Source organism: Parasteatoda tepidariorum, chromosome X1 (genome assembly GCF_043381705.1).
Source record: "Parasteatoda tepidariorum isolate YZ-2023 chromosome X1, CAS_Ptep_4.0, whole genome shotgun sequence".
NCBI classification, from domain to species: domain Eukaryota; kingdom Metazoa; phylum Arthropoda; class Arachnida; order Araneae; family Theridiidae; genus Parasteatoda; species Parasteatoda tepidariorum.
In genome coordinates, this window is record NC_092214.1 from 30,004,425 (window position 1) to 30,019,611 (window position 15,187).

At 25.7% G+C, this 15,187-nt stretch overlaps 1 protein-coding gene across 1 annotated transcript in view; it reads right to left on the bottom strand.

Moving 5' to 3' along the window:
* LOC107449550 (amphiphysin) overlaps nt 1-15,187 on the bottom strand; it is a 60,630-nt gene that overhangs the window by 34,259 nt on the left and 11,184 nt on the right. The window contains exon 2 of the mRNA XM_021147865.3: nt 4,138-4,218. Coding sequence (XP_021003524.1) covers nt 4,138-4,218 — 81 coding nt within the window. The remainder of the gene's footprint in view (nt 1-4,137; nt 4,219-15,187) is intronic.

Consider the following 15,187-nt stretch of genomic DNA (forward strand, 5'->3'; position numbering starts at 1 on the left):
ATATGTATATATATAGAGAGAGACCGGAATTTTAATATGAATTAAAGAATAAATTTACATAAAATTATATTATTAACTTAAGATGATGAGGATTACAGCATGTTTAATATAACATGTTTCATTTCTGTTTTATGAAAGCATTTATTATCAAAGATTTAAGTTGAAACTTTAATACTAAATTATTAAATGATGTCGATTACAAAAATAAATAAATTCAATCAATCTTAGATTATGTATCCTTATTTTTTTTTATCATATTTAAAAATCTTTTTCAAAGATTTAAGTTCTAACTTAAATTACAGATTAAAAATTTAAGAAGATTAAAAAATTAAACTGGAAAAATTTATATGATTTTAATAATTGATTAAAAAATAATGCAAATTAAAAAGTAAATCCAAGCAAAATTCAAAATATCTGCTTCCATTTTTATTTATTTTTTTCAGAAAATTGTTTCGTTATATTTTCCAATGCAATGCATTAAATTAAGGAAAATTAAAGTAAGAAGAAAAGGTTGTAAAGCCAATTAAAAACTATCAATTTTGAGGAATGTATATTATCTGATTGAGCTGGTATATTTGGAATCTTTTTACTTGTTTTATTAGTTTCATTTTAATAGCATATTTTTTGAAAACTATTTTATAATAATATGGGGAATGTAGCTGTGAAAAAATTGAGTAGCAGATCAAGTTCAATTAAAAAATGTGCTTTTCAGGGATTTATTCGAATAAACTATTATTCACTAATTCACTGATGATTTAGTGATTCGCTTGTTAACAGATACGTCTACCCATTTTTTATCTAAATTTCTTGCTCATTAAAATTCTCTATTAATTAACTTATTGGAAGATTAAAAAATCTGCTTTTTTACTACATCCTTTAATTTCTGTAGTCTGTCTATATATCAAGAATCATTCATAATTTGCATTTTGATATTAAAAAAGTTAATTTTTAGATATACATTTAAGAAATGTAATGAAAATAAAACAGTTTTTAATTAATTAATTAAATTTTATATTAAGTATAAATCATTACAATGAAAAGTAAGCAATAGTTTCATTTGATTCATATAAATTAAACCAAAAATTGTTGGAGAAAATAGTTCTTACGATTACCATTAGCGGCAAAAATCTGCATAATTACTGAGTGGGTGATTCTTCAAGAAGCGGGAAAATATTGAAAAGGAATGAAAAGTGAATTAAAAGAGTCGGGGATTTTAAAAAAGAGCCGGAAATGATTGTTGGACTCTCATATGCTTGAACTTTGTGAAATTAAAGTTCAAACTTTTTCATCAGTAGCCGATGAAATTGAATGGTTTTTAAGTTTTTTAAAGTTTAATGACCAAGTATATGAGTTTCGAAAATAAAATAGTTCTACAATCACACCGACCATCGAATTCGGTAATTTATTTCATTTTTATTTTAAATTAATGACAGGGACGGAATAAACTGGTGTACGGAATGCAATAGTGACTATTCATTATCTGTTTGAGGCGAGATGTTGTGTGAACTTTTTAAAAGGCGGTATTACTCACAGCATTTTGAAGAGGTTAATGTAATGAATTTCTTTGAAAGTTAATGAAAACTATAATAAATATCTTTTATAGACATGGAAGAAAGGGATTTAAAACTAGCTATATGTGAAATAAAGTTCATTGTCCGCGGGTATGTTGTTTTGTAATTATAAGTCACATTTTTAAATTGCACTAGACAGTGTTTCTTAAGATTGTTTTCGGTGAAAGACACCGCGATTTCCATCTAAAAAATAAGATTTTTTCATACATTTACCTGTTATTTAGTAGAAGTTCCGTCATATTATGAACTATCAACATAGAAATAATATTTAGATAAGATTCGATGCAAAAAAATCTCTTTCAAAAGATTTTAGTTTATCACTATATAGCCCCAAGCCATTAATATGTTTTTGAATGTCTTCTACATGCTTTGAATCTTTTGCAATTTATTATCATAATTTATTATTCGAAGACTATAAGCACCTTTATTTTACACAACACTTTTTCAATGTTGATTATTTTCTTAAAAATATCATAAAGCTGGACTTCTTATTAGGCATGATATTAAAAAATTGCGTGTTGTTAATTAAAAGACTGCGTGACAAATGAACAAATCGGTATAAATTCTTTAGACTACTCATTTCTAAAGAAGTGTTTTGCCTAAATAAGTTAACAAAAATAAAATGAATTTATTGAAGCATTTATAATGATAACATAACTCTTAACAATTCTAATAATTAAAGGCAGTAAAAGTTTTGATATTTGATTGTATAAATTAAAAACACTAAAACGAGGCGTCACAATTTAAATTCTTTATATAAGACAATTCCAAAGAAGTATTTTGCTTAAATAATTTAATAGAATTAAATAAATTTATTAAAACATTTATAAAGACATAACCATAGCCTTTGACAAGTCTAGATTTACAAGCAGTAAAATTTTTGATACTTGATTATATAATTTAAAATACAGTCAAACGAGGCGTCATAGTTTAAATTCCTTAGACAAGGCATTCTCAAAGAAGTGTTTTACCTAAATAATTTAACAAGAGAGTTTAATTTGTGTTGTTATTGTTGCATTATGTTGACATTAGAATACCCCTTCACCTACATATTCTTCACAGGAAATAAAATGCTTGATTTTTAATTTTATGCTTTAAAATATAGTCAAACAGGCTATAGCAATCTAAATTCTTTCGGCAATGCCTTCCCTAAAGAATTTAGACAGCTGTTGTCCGCTTGAAATATTGAATTATTTTGGGTGCAAAGTTTACGAAAAATATATGTTCTTGAAAGAATTTATGTTGACATTAAAATGACCCTCCACACATGTAGTTTTTACAGGAAGTAAAAATCTTTCAAAACGAAAGTCATTTATAAATAAATGCAGAAGTCTTTTTTGATTGTTATTCATGGTCAATAAAAATGTCAATAGAAAAAATAGTAACGTTTGACCATTGTGTGAATCCGACAAGCTCGATCATAACTAATACTGTCAAAGTTGTTTTTAAGATGTTTTTGTTTTAATCTTATCTGTTTATGTCATCTGACATTGGAAAATTGTATCTGTTTTAAAATTTGCAGTTTATCTATTGTTATTGAAAATAATTCTTCAAAAATAATGCTACAGTTTCTTATTATTTATCTACTTTTTTTGAACAGTAATGATGAATTTTGAGCTTAGAAATTTTTAAAAATATCTACTCAATTATAAAATGAATGCTAGTTAAATTGTTCTTCACGAAACAATGTTGCTACAGAAGCAAATTATTTTCATTTCAAAATAAAATAATTTCATTTATTTTATTCATAGTTTTTTTTTCTTTAAAATATTATCAAATAATTGAACATTTACAAATTAAAAGTCCCCATAATCCCCATTAAAAATCCCCATAACATTTCAGAGAGGTTTTATGTTTGCTAAACAAATTTCACTGTCTGATGAAGATCCTTAATTATATTATGAGAATGTAATTTTCCTAAAAAAGGCAGTTTAGTTATTAAATTACTAAATCTAAATTTTTTAAAATTTTAATAAACTCTCAAAGCGATATTTATTTCAGAATATCTCAACTGTAAAAATCTTTCCTCAGTTCAATTAAAAACGGAAAAAAATTATTATGTAATTTAAGCACTGAGCTAAATTATTTCTTTTAAATTGTAGTTTAATTTTTAAATTAAACAACACAAATTAATTTAAAAAATTTACTAATGCTTTTTCAAGATTATTTACGTGTATACTTTTTTTGAATCTTTTTTGAAGATAACATTAGCTTTTAATCGAAGTTTAATTTAAATATTGATTTTGAGTTGAAAAAAAATATTTAAATACTTGTGAGCTGCTAAAAATTATTGCATAATGAATTAATTTTTTTTTATTAAAAGTACCTTTAAATTACTCACAAATGAATCGTCGCAGAGTTTTTGAAATATAACAAATTATCAACTTTTAAACTAATTAAATTAAATAACATTGAAAATCTAGTTTATCTATTCTAAGAGTATTAATTATAAAAGATTAATATAATTATTATTAGGATATCTTTGGGCTGCTAGCTATAGATTTTTAATTATCCATTGTATTAATTTCTAGAGTATATATATTTAATATATTAAATAATTACTCACGTGCTGTTTGTTGAAATTGCTCATATATAGGTTCAAAATATCATCTGTCGTTCGATCTGCTTTTCCAAGATTTTGCAATATCTAAAAAAAAAGTTCGTTTTAATGAATGCTATGTACTTCCAATTTTTAACATTATTTTTTTCAAACATAAAAAATGAACTTGATATAAATGGCTGTAAACTCAAACATATGTAATATCCTAATTTATCTATTTATATAAAGTTATTGTCTGAGTAAGTTTTAGAAAATTGAAAAAAAAATATAAATTGTGTCCAAAATAAATAGGTCAAGACTTTTTGAAACACTTTAAAAATAACAAAAATAAGACTTCTTTTAAAAAAATTATAAGAAATTATTACACTGAATTTATTATTCAAGGCATTTGTAGTTTTTCAGTGGTTTATTCAAATGAATAAAAATTAATGTTATGGTGGAACTTAAAATAATCTTCCCTTTTTTATTTAAAAAAGGAACTGTACCAAAAACATTTAATAAGATTTAAATGTTTAAGCTCAGACAGTCTGAGTGACTTCACGTGCAATTCAAAAGAGGAATAAAAACTATAGAGTGAAACTCAAAGTCTCACGTGTTTATAGTATAGAATGTATAAAGTGATTATTTGTGGCAAATGGAATGTAACTGAAATGTTTAGCGTAAAAAAGTACAGAGGAAATTTTCGAAAGTTTAAATATAATAGCTTTGGAAAATATAGCAACTTCAGAAAGCTGTTCATGAAACACAATTTCGTATTAAAAAGCGTTTTATTTAATAACCAGACAGAAAAAAAAGTTCTATTTATACAACTCACCACAACATGTTTTAAACCCAATATTTTGTGCCCTTTCAGAATTTAACTTGTTAAATTTTTTTACTAATCTTTTAAATTACATTGATATGCCATTTTTTTTATACACGAAGATTTTAATGATAATTTCAAATTATTCCCAACTGTGTGAAAAATGTAAATTTTAGATTTAATTATCGTTAATACACCCAATTACAAGAGTAATTGCCATGCTATTAACCCTATTACTATTAATTACATTACTACTAACCCTATACATTAACTACTATTCTTGCTAACTTACTAATTTATATAAAGTTATCGTAATCTCTAAGATAAATTTGAAATTTGGTTTCGTTGTTTTTAAATTGGAGTTTTTAAAGATAGTTAAAAATTAGTTTTTTTTTAAAAAAAAGAGAAAGAAAACAGTAATTATATACAAAATATATCAAATTTTTATAAGAAATATATTTGAGCAACCATAAATTAAATTACACTTTTAGCAACTTGGAATTTGTATTCAGTGGAACTCGGTTCATTAATATTAATATGCTTTGATAAACTTGCATTACTTGTATAAAATAATTCTAAAAGCATTTCTGAAAGTTATTTCTCAAAAATTTATATTTCACTTTGTGTGAATGAAATACAGATTGAACTTGAGTAAGTAGAAGGCCAATAAACTTTCTACGAGCAAAAACTGAATAAAAAAAAATTGTACACATAATGAAATAATGAAACACGCCTTTATCAGTCCATCTTTTATTCTGCATTCCACGTAATTATATTTTAGAGGTTTAAATTTATGACTTGTCTTTCATTTGAACTTTGATCTTCTATTTAGGTCAAGTGTAAATTGGCCACTGCAATTCCAACCGGTTCACCTGTTCTGCCAAATGTTAGATTTAAGATGAATTCATAACGTATTAAAACTAAACATTTCTGATTAATATGTCACTTATTTCAAAATACTTGTTTAAAAATGAATAATTAATGAATCACGATATTAACTGAAAAAATGATTTCAAATTCAAGTAGTAAGAACCTCGGTAACAAGTCAACAGCAATTTTCAATTTTCGCTCGAGGATTCATAGTAACCAGGTCTGCCAGTCAATTCATCAATGAAAAAATAATCACAACAAAAAGCTTGAAGGGGCACAATTTTAAGACCCAGATCTGAAACAGAATCCCAAGGCAAAATACCCTCTCCCAGCCCCGCTTTCTCACTAAAGTTGACCCTGTTTCAAAAATGGCCGAGATTCCTAAACATCTATATATTCCCATAATTGTTGTCATTGTAATCATTAAAATGGGTAAGGCAACCATTAGCTTTGTTGTGTTAAAGCGGTATATATAATTACTTTATGTTTCACTTAAAACTATTTGGACTAGTATCTGAAAAATAAAGGTTGATAAATAAATTTTCGTGAAAGCATTGAAAGAGTCAGGAAACGAAAGCTTTGAACGAAGGTAGACTAAAATAGCCGAACTATGCTTGGTAGCTGGCATTTTGCCTTTCAATTAGATTACTGGTGTAGCACGCAGTGAACGTGACAGTGGTTTTTAGTCGCGCGACTCGACCTAATAAACTGAAACCCTCCGTCGTCGGAAACAATTCATTTTCTTAAGACGTTTTAAAAATTAAGGAAGAGGAAGTGCTGCTTTTCTACCATTTTTTAAAATTTGAATATGATTTAATTGAAATTTTTTTAATGAAAAACGAGACTTTGTGGCAATCTTTGTTTATACGAATTTATTCACAAAATGATTTTTTAAACAAAGAAGGCATGGGGTAGATAGTTCATATTGGGCTATCTACTCCATATGACTCTTACTATTCCATATGACTTAAGAGTCATTTAAAAATACTAACTGAGTTATATTTAAAAAAAAAAATTTTTTTAAATTTCAGTTGATAACTTTACATATTTACGGATTATTTTCTTTATAAAAATAAAAATGTAAAATAATTTTACAATATAAAATATATACAATGGATAAAATATGTGGATTCCCGTAACAAAATCTTCTTTGTACGTCACTAATATATTACTTAACACAAAAGAATACATACAAAAGAATATCATTTAATTTTGCCGCAAACTTTTTATGGTGCTAAGTTGAATTTTATTATTACTTACACTTTTTAAATTTTATAACACACTATAATACACTGGTGTAAGAAATTAAGAGAATTTGCAGACTTGGTCGACTATCTCTAGAACTACTCGACCGATTTTAATGAAATTTGATGGGTACATATGTTAATAACAATGTACATGCATTGATTTGTACATACAATGATAACAATGTACATTGATATGTACAGACATTGAATAAATTGATAATATTGAAAAAACAAATAACTATTCAATAATTGTTATACACAAGCATGAATAGTTATAGAATTTGCTTAAATAAAGGTATGAGTTATCAAAATATTTCACAGAGATAATTAAATAAAGTGAAAATAAAAAATTTTATTTTGAAATTAAAATTTTTTGCTGCTTTACTTTACTTTAATTCTATTTCTAGTTTCAATAAAAAATTAACAAATCAAAATTTTATTATAGTTGATCTACTTTCCTAGTTTAAGTAAAAGTTTTTTTTAAATTTATTTCTTTATACAAATATATACTTAAGTAATATTCATTATTAGTTTCGAAGATCACAAGAATATTATATCTAAAGCATGGAAACAAAGAGTTTTGTATTTAAATATTTACTTCAAAACATATCTTAATATGTTTTCAAACATAAGAAAAAGTCTAATATTCTTTTAAATTTGCTTGCATAATTGTATTTTCTATTATTTTTTTTATTCATAACGTGGAGTAACGTAATATTAAGTAGTTTTAATTTTGAAATAATTTTAATTTGCTGTTGAGAAAGCTACACTGGTGCAAGAAATTAAGAGAATTTGTAGACTTGGTCGATTATCTCTAGAACTACTGGACCGATTTTAATAAAATTTGGTATGCACATACATTGATACAATAGAAAACAAATAAGCATTCAACAATTGTAATACACACGCATGATCGTGCTTAACAGTCGTTCGATTCGGAAGGTATGAAACAGCGGTTGCACAATAAACAAAAAAAAAAGGCTTAATTGGGGGTAAGGTTCCCTCTTACAGATATACAGGTCTTGCAGCGTGATATCATAATTGAAATAAGGCAGTTTATCCTTTCCTGTGGAAATTGGCCTGTATTGTCCTGTGACAATTTCATACCTTCCGACTCCAATGAGTGTTACGCACGATCATGCGTGTGTATTACAATTGTTGAATGGTTATTTGTTTTGTATTGTACATATAAAATTTCCTTAAAATCGATCAGTAGTTTTAGAGATAATCGACCAAGTCTGCAAATTCTCTTAATTTCTCACAGTGTAATTCAACTTGAACATAAGCAAGTTTCAATTTAAAACCCTATTAAGGTTAGAGCAAATTAGCACCTTATTGATGTTTAACGTTAAGCAATTTCTTTCAGAATTCATATTTTTTTGTAATTATCAATGATGCAAGACTTCAACAGCTTGCCATAAAAAAATTATATATTGAATACATTTAAAATTTATTTTGAAGAAAACGGTTTTTGAGCAAAATATTTTAAACTCTCTCATAATTCTATATTTGTAGAAATTTCTCAATTATAAGGCACCGAAAATGAATAGCTAACTTTAAGCTGATCACTAATAAAGAAGATGACTTACTAATATAATTAATAGTAATTGTAATACTTATCTATCTTCATTTTACGAAGTTAGTTAAAATAGCAGTCTACAAACGGTAGCAATTTTTTTTCACTTTTAAGTTCTAAGAGCCTAAAATTTCATTAAAAATTCATCTATTTTAATTATATAATTCTAAGCATAATTATCTTCATTCCCATTTGCTCAAGGCTTCGAGCAAGCAAACCCTTCAAAATACACTCTTCTAAGACCTTAATGTGTCATTGACCTAAATTTTTGTAACAAAAATATGTTAGTTTTTTTTTAAATCATCACAATGACAGTAATAATTTATCTTCTATATCTCGGTCATTGTATTAATTTGAGATATTAGCACTGAAAACTCAGTTTTAATTGTTATAATTATAAATTTTAAAACTTTTTTTATTGTCTGAAAAATAATTGAATGTAAACTTTTTTCTTGTTTTTTTTTCTTGCGAAAACTTTTCAGACAAAAGCAACTAATTTTTTAATATTTAATGATTTTAAACGTTATTATTTTTATTACTGTTATTAATACTAAACTCTTAAATTTTATTTTTTACTAGCCTAGAAAACTAAGTGTTATTACCTTTATTTAAAATTGTTATTAAATTTTAGATTGATTTGTGCTAGTTTTTGAAACTTACAGCAATGACAAAAAAACTTATATAGTAAAATTAAAAAAAAACTAAAGAAATTATTATAAGATTAAGAAAAGGAATTAATTATTTCTCAAGTCTTGTTTTATGAACTTTAGTATGTCATACTACCATTATATTATTTGGTTGGACCTCTTGTAGCTCAGATTTATGCTTTGATTCAACATGACATTGACTTAATATATTTTTATTTATATACTATCCTTATTTAAATACTACTTTTGATTTCTATAAAATAAATATACTAAAGACATATTATTTAGTACATTACCTACAACTCCTGAAATTTTATCTAAATTTTATCGAGTGAAGAAAAAACACTTATGAAATTATGGGGAAAACATTCTACTATATCATAAAATTACAGATAATCGCGAAATGTGTACACAAACCCTTTAATTCATGAGTTTTATAAATATTTTAACAAATATCACTGCAAATAGGATAAAAATAGTTTTGCTAGTTCTGTGGTTTTCTTAATCGGAAAATGAAGGAATGTTGAAAAAATATACAATATATATATATATATATATACAATTCAATCGTCATTGCAGAAATTACTCTGCAGAAGGCAATGTTTTTCGTTCAGTTACTTGATTCCTTCATCTTTTATTTGCAATTTATTTTGCANATATGTATATATATATCAAATTTATAATAAATATCTTATGATAAATTCTAGTGATATCTGAATAAATTTAACATGATGAAGATTTCAGCAAAGAAAGCTGTAGCTTGATATGTATTGCAGAAAGTGAAAAATTTATTTAAAAATGAAAAATTGGCGTTATTCCATTGAGTTCATTGGATGAGAAAAAGTGTTGTTGGCAAAGAAACAGTTGATTTACTACCTACGCGTTATTTAGAATGCACGTTTGTGTAACAATCATGTACTTGCTTTCAAGAAATTTAAAAAACATATTCATTAACGCACACTTTACTTCTGATTTTTTAAAAAAAACTACATATTTTCAAAAATAATAAGAGTTTTATTTTAATCAGAAATGGTGCTATATTCATCTTCAAATCTCAAGGCAAAACCTGTATAGCATAATTTTGATCTCCTCCTTATTTACGAAGTTGAGTAAAAATATGTCATGTTTATTACCAAAGAGCAAATATAATTGAAACTTTAAACGAATTTATCTCTAAATATCATAATTTTCAAAAATCAGTTGAAAGATATTGACCGAAAAGTTGTAAAAAATTTCAACATACCTCTGTATTTGTATGTTTTTTCCTCACTCTATCATTGTAATTTTAAATATAACCCCCTCCCCCCAAAAAAACATATAGTAAAAAAACATGGTATTAGAATGATTTGTTTTTTAAAACCGTGATCCTAACACGTTTGAAAATATTCGATATTTAATGATTGAGATGACTATTTAGCATTTAAAAAAAAAAAAAAACTAGTAATAGTCACAAACAGAACACCAAATTTTTATTACCGGTGCCTATCTGGCCGTAAAATGGCCTGTTTTTTATGACAAAAATTTAGAAATATAATTAGCAATGTTTATTAATTGATTCAAAAATAGTTTTTTGATATAACTTAAAAAATGTTTTAGTTTGATACAGAAATATTGTTAAAATATTTCTTTTTTTTTAAATATTTTTTTTATTATTTTATTACTTTTTTTGTCTTACCGATGCATACATCACTTTATTCAATATTACAAATACAATGTGGTGAGAAGTGCTATAGACACGAATCTGATGCTAAGCAAACCAGAAATCAATGAATGTCGACATTTAAAAAGTTTCTCTGTTGAACTTCAATATTCTTGTGGTAATTGGTAGCATTTAGTAACGAAACAAGTGCACTGTATTTGAACAGTAATAGTTGGAAACATCGACATTCGCATAGTTACATTAATGAATGTCAACACAATGGTGGTAAGAAACAGCAGTATTGATGTGTTTTATTTTGATGGCAGAAATCTTAAAAAGTTATAAGTTTCCATTTTTACTTATTTTTGACTTATTTAGGCTAAGAAATTCATATAACAATTTAGCAATATAAATGTAATATGATTATAAGTGTTGTAAATATGTTGTTACTGTGAAAGACTAAAATGTGTGAACGTCGACATTAACATGCTTGCTTTGCTGAGTAAAAAATTTCCGGTTCAAAAACGGTACAAAGTATCGGCCCTTTGGGTGCATCATCCGTAAAATATATTTTATCGCAAAATATTGTATCGTAATTTTTGCAGTATTTATTTAAGGAAAGTGATTCAGTGATTTTGCGTTAATTATTAATGTAAAAATTAATGTTATCAGATTTTTTGTTCCGTAACATGTTCCGGTAAAAATGGATTTTATGGCAAAAAGCATCGGAACCCTGAGTACCGGTACTTTTTGTAGTAATTTGATCCGGAATTTATCGCAGTGTGGTGAATGTCAACACTCCGGTTGTATAGGTCGTTTATGAAGTTTCTACGTTTAATAACAGCTATTTTAATGGGAATTTTTTTTAATGTAAGTCTGAGAATGATTATAAAAGTTTTTAACAATTTACAAAATGTCTGGAATTACTCTTAAATTTTAGCATGGCTACAACTTACACAATAAATTTTATGTAATACTTGATAACTTAATGGTTTGATATTGTAAACATAAGAAAAATTTAATTATTTTTATTTTAGTGGCCAGTATTTAAAAATATTCAAGCAGCAATACGGAAAGCATTGGCATAAAAACTTATTGCAATATTAGCTGAATAGATATATATTTTAGTTGGATAGTGTTCTGAGACTTACTTAATTTAATTATAAAATTACATTGATTTTAAAATTTACTTATATTGATTCGAATGCCATGAGTTTTCTTATGATATTGATAAGCATCATTGGTACTGAAAAATGAAATTGCTTAACCATTTCTGAAACAAAAATGACTTGAAGTGCAAAATGTTCCTCGTCGTTAATTACATTAAATGGCGAAACAAGATTAGTAAAATAACCGTTCTGTATGGTAATAGCATTTCTGGTTAAAAAAACCCATAATTCCGGTTAATGAAACCGAAATATAAGGTATTTGAATAATTTTCGTAATATTTCCAGTAATGGTAATGGTCAATTTGAAATTATAGTTCTTATTACCATACAATTAGCAAAATATATGAAACTGAAAGTAAATGTAACTGAATTTGTGGTTCTCATGCCATCCTACGTTATCATGATCAAATCCCAAATTTTACCTCATTTACCAAATATCATCACATATTATTAAACCATATTTTATTGTAAATTTTACCAAAATCATTACTAAAGCAATCATTAAAAATTACCGAGCTTTTTAGTGTTCCCATAGAAGCAAAAACAGGGCAAATTTTACCATATTCTGGTAGTTTTGACTATGTTTTTTTTTCAATGTATACATAATCGTGGACTTAAACAATTAGTGATTCACTTTTACAGTCAATAATACTCAAGATTTTATACTACTCGAGACCTTATTTATTTCTGTGTAATCTAATATCAGCTACTTTCAATATTCTAATTAACTTACTTCCATAAAGTTTAAAAAAGTAATAAAAATTATTTTACATTGTTTATACTCTAATTATATTTTCTTAGCGCACACAACAGCAGTATAATTTTTAGAGAGATCAGCAAAAGTAATTAAGCTATTTATTTTTGCACAACCTATTTCTTCCGATCCATTGTTTAGCGATAAATTTTACCGCAACTTACGTATTGTTTGACAAAGACCTTCAGGCTATTTCAAAGATAAGTTTGATGTTTTACTGTTATTTGGTTGAAGAGTTTTGAAAGGAAAAAGATACCTTGGTTTAGAAAGTGTTAACATGTCAAGTCAAAAAGAGATTTCCATCTTTTTAAGTTATAAATAAATTATAATAGTCTCGAGGAAGTATATTGGTAAGAATACTTAAATGAAAGGAAATGAAAATAATTATTTTCGTCATAATCGTGTATAATTAACAGAACTTATATTATTATTTTCTGCTATAAATATTTTGTGCTTAGAAACACATAACCGAATGTATTTTTCATGATGCACGAAATGAATGTTTTTAGTAACTGCAAGTATTTGAAGTTTTATAAGTTTTACACCATACAACTCTTGTACTCTAGCAGTTATTTAAAAAGAATGTAGGTCAATATAGTGGCTATGATTTATTAAATGAAAACACTTACCTAATAAAGCACAAATTTGGAATTAGCATTACTAAATTATACTAATTGTTACTGATTGTCGATATGGCAAATGACAAGATGTATGTTTTAAATTTATGTTTTCACGATTAATGTTAAAAAATTAATAGTTTGGGTTCATAAGAACAATAATGATAATCCCATTTTCGAAATTTTAAAACTAAGCAATAAAAAAAAGTTTAAAATTTTCAGTTTTTCTCAGCCAGTTCAATACTGATTATGTCTAAAAACATAGCAGTTATGGGACTTCCATTATTCACAATCTATTATTCCATTATTCATATTATTCTGTTATTCACATTTTAGTCTTATTCATTTAACAATGGATGAATTTTTTTCATACAACTAATTTATATGCGAGGGCTTAAATTTCCAATTTTCGACGGATTTTTAGTGGTCTTTTCCTTTAGAAGACCAGATAGATGAGAAAAATGACAATAATCTCCTTTTCATCGAAAAAAACTTTATGAAAAAAGAGAAGCAGCCATTTGAAAAAATAGCTTCTGTGCCTCAGTTTTCCAAATACAAAATTGTAAAAAAAAATACATAACGATGTTTTTATTTGCACTTGTACTTCTAAAAGCTACAAACTTACACAAAATTATAAAAATCGGCAAAAATCTGTGACTTTTGGGTGAAAAATATTCATTGCTGTGTTATAATGTGTAAGTAAAAGTTTAAGTTAAAAAAAAAGGATATCTTTTTAATGGGAAGATCACTGCGCATTAAAATCCAAATGTAACAAAATGTAAGCAGGTACTAATGAGAACAAATTTATAGCTAACAAAAGAATTAAGTTGAGATGAAATTTATTTTTATCTAAGTCAATAAGAGTGCGTTTTATAACAAAATATTTCGTTGCAATATTGACATTGATTTAATAAATTCTACTGTCAATATTAAATATTAATATATAAATAATTTCTCTTTAAAGAATTTAAGAAACCATTAGATAATTTTCTAAAACTAATGCAAAATCCATAATTGTTATTTACATCTTTAGTATAAATTCCAAATAAATATTTTTGAACGATATTTTTCTATTATTAACATTAATCACATTAGAATATTTACTCAAAACAAAAGTCAGTCATTAAACTACAATAACGATTTCAATAATTTGATTCCAAAGATTCTTATCACGTTTTTATGTAGATGACAATACAATTGTCAAGGCGTTGCGGTCATAAATTACTCGTAAGATGGCATATTAAATAATAATTATGATGATATTCATTAATGCATATCGGCAGTATTATTTAGAACATAATAAAAGTATCTTCAAACTTGTTTAGAGATTTTTTTTTTCGTGCTTCCACCTGAATATTTGTGATCGGAAGTATTTAGGTTAATGAAAAAGCTGTCCTTGCTTTTGGCTCAGAGTTAGAAGCACATTGGCAATGCCCATTCATCCCAATTTTGTATCAAAATATTTGTTTCTGAAATGATTTTGTAATGATTCAGAAAAGTTTTTATTTTTACCAATTTGAATGTAAAATAGCTTGAAATTTGTTGCGAATATTATTTTAAGCTTTGATGTATTTTGTTTAATAATTTGCTAAACCTGTTTATTTATTTATAAAACTTATTTATCTTCTTACCAATTTTAAAATAGGATAGGAAAGCGAGATTTTTTTAAAAACAGATGAGATAGAAACGGACTTTGTCTCGAAGATTATATATATATATATTTAATGACAGCTAT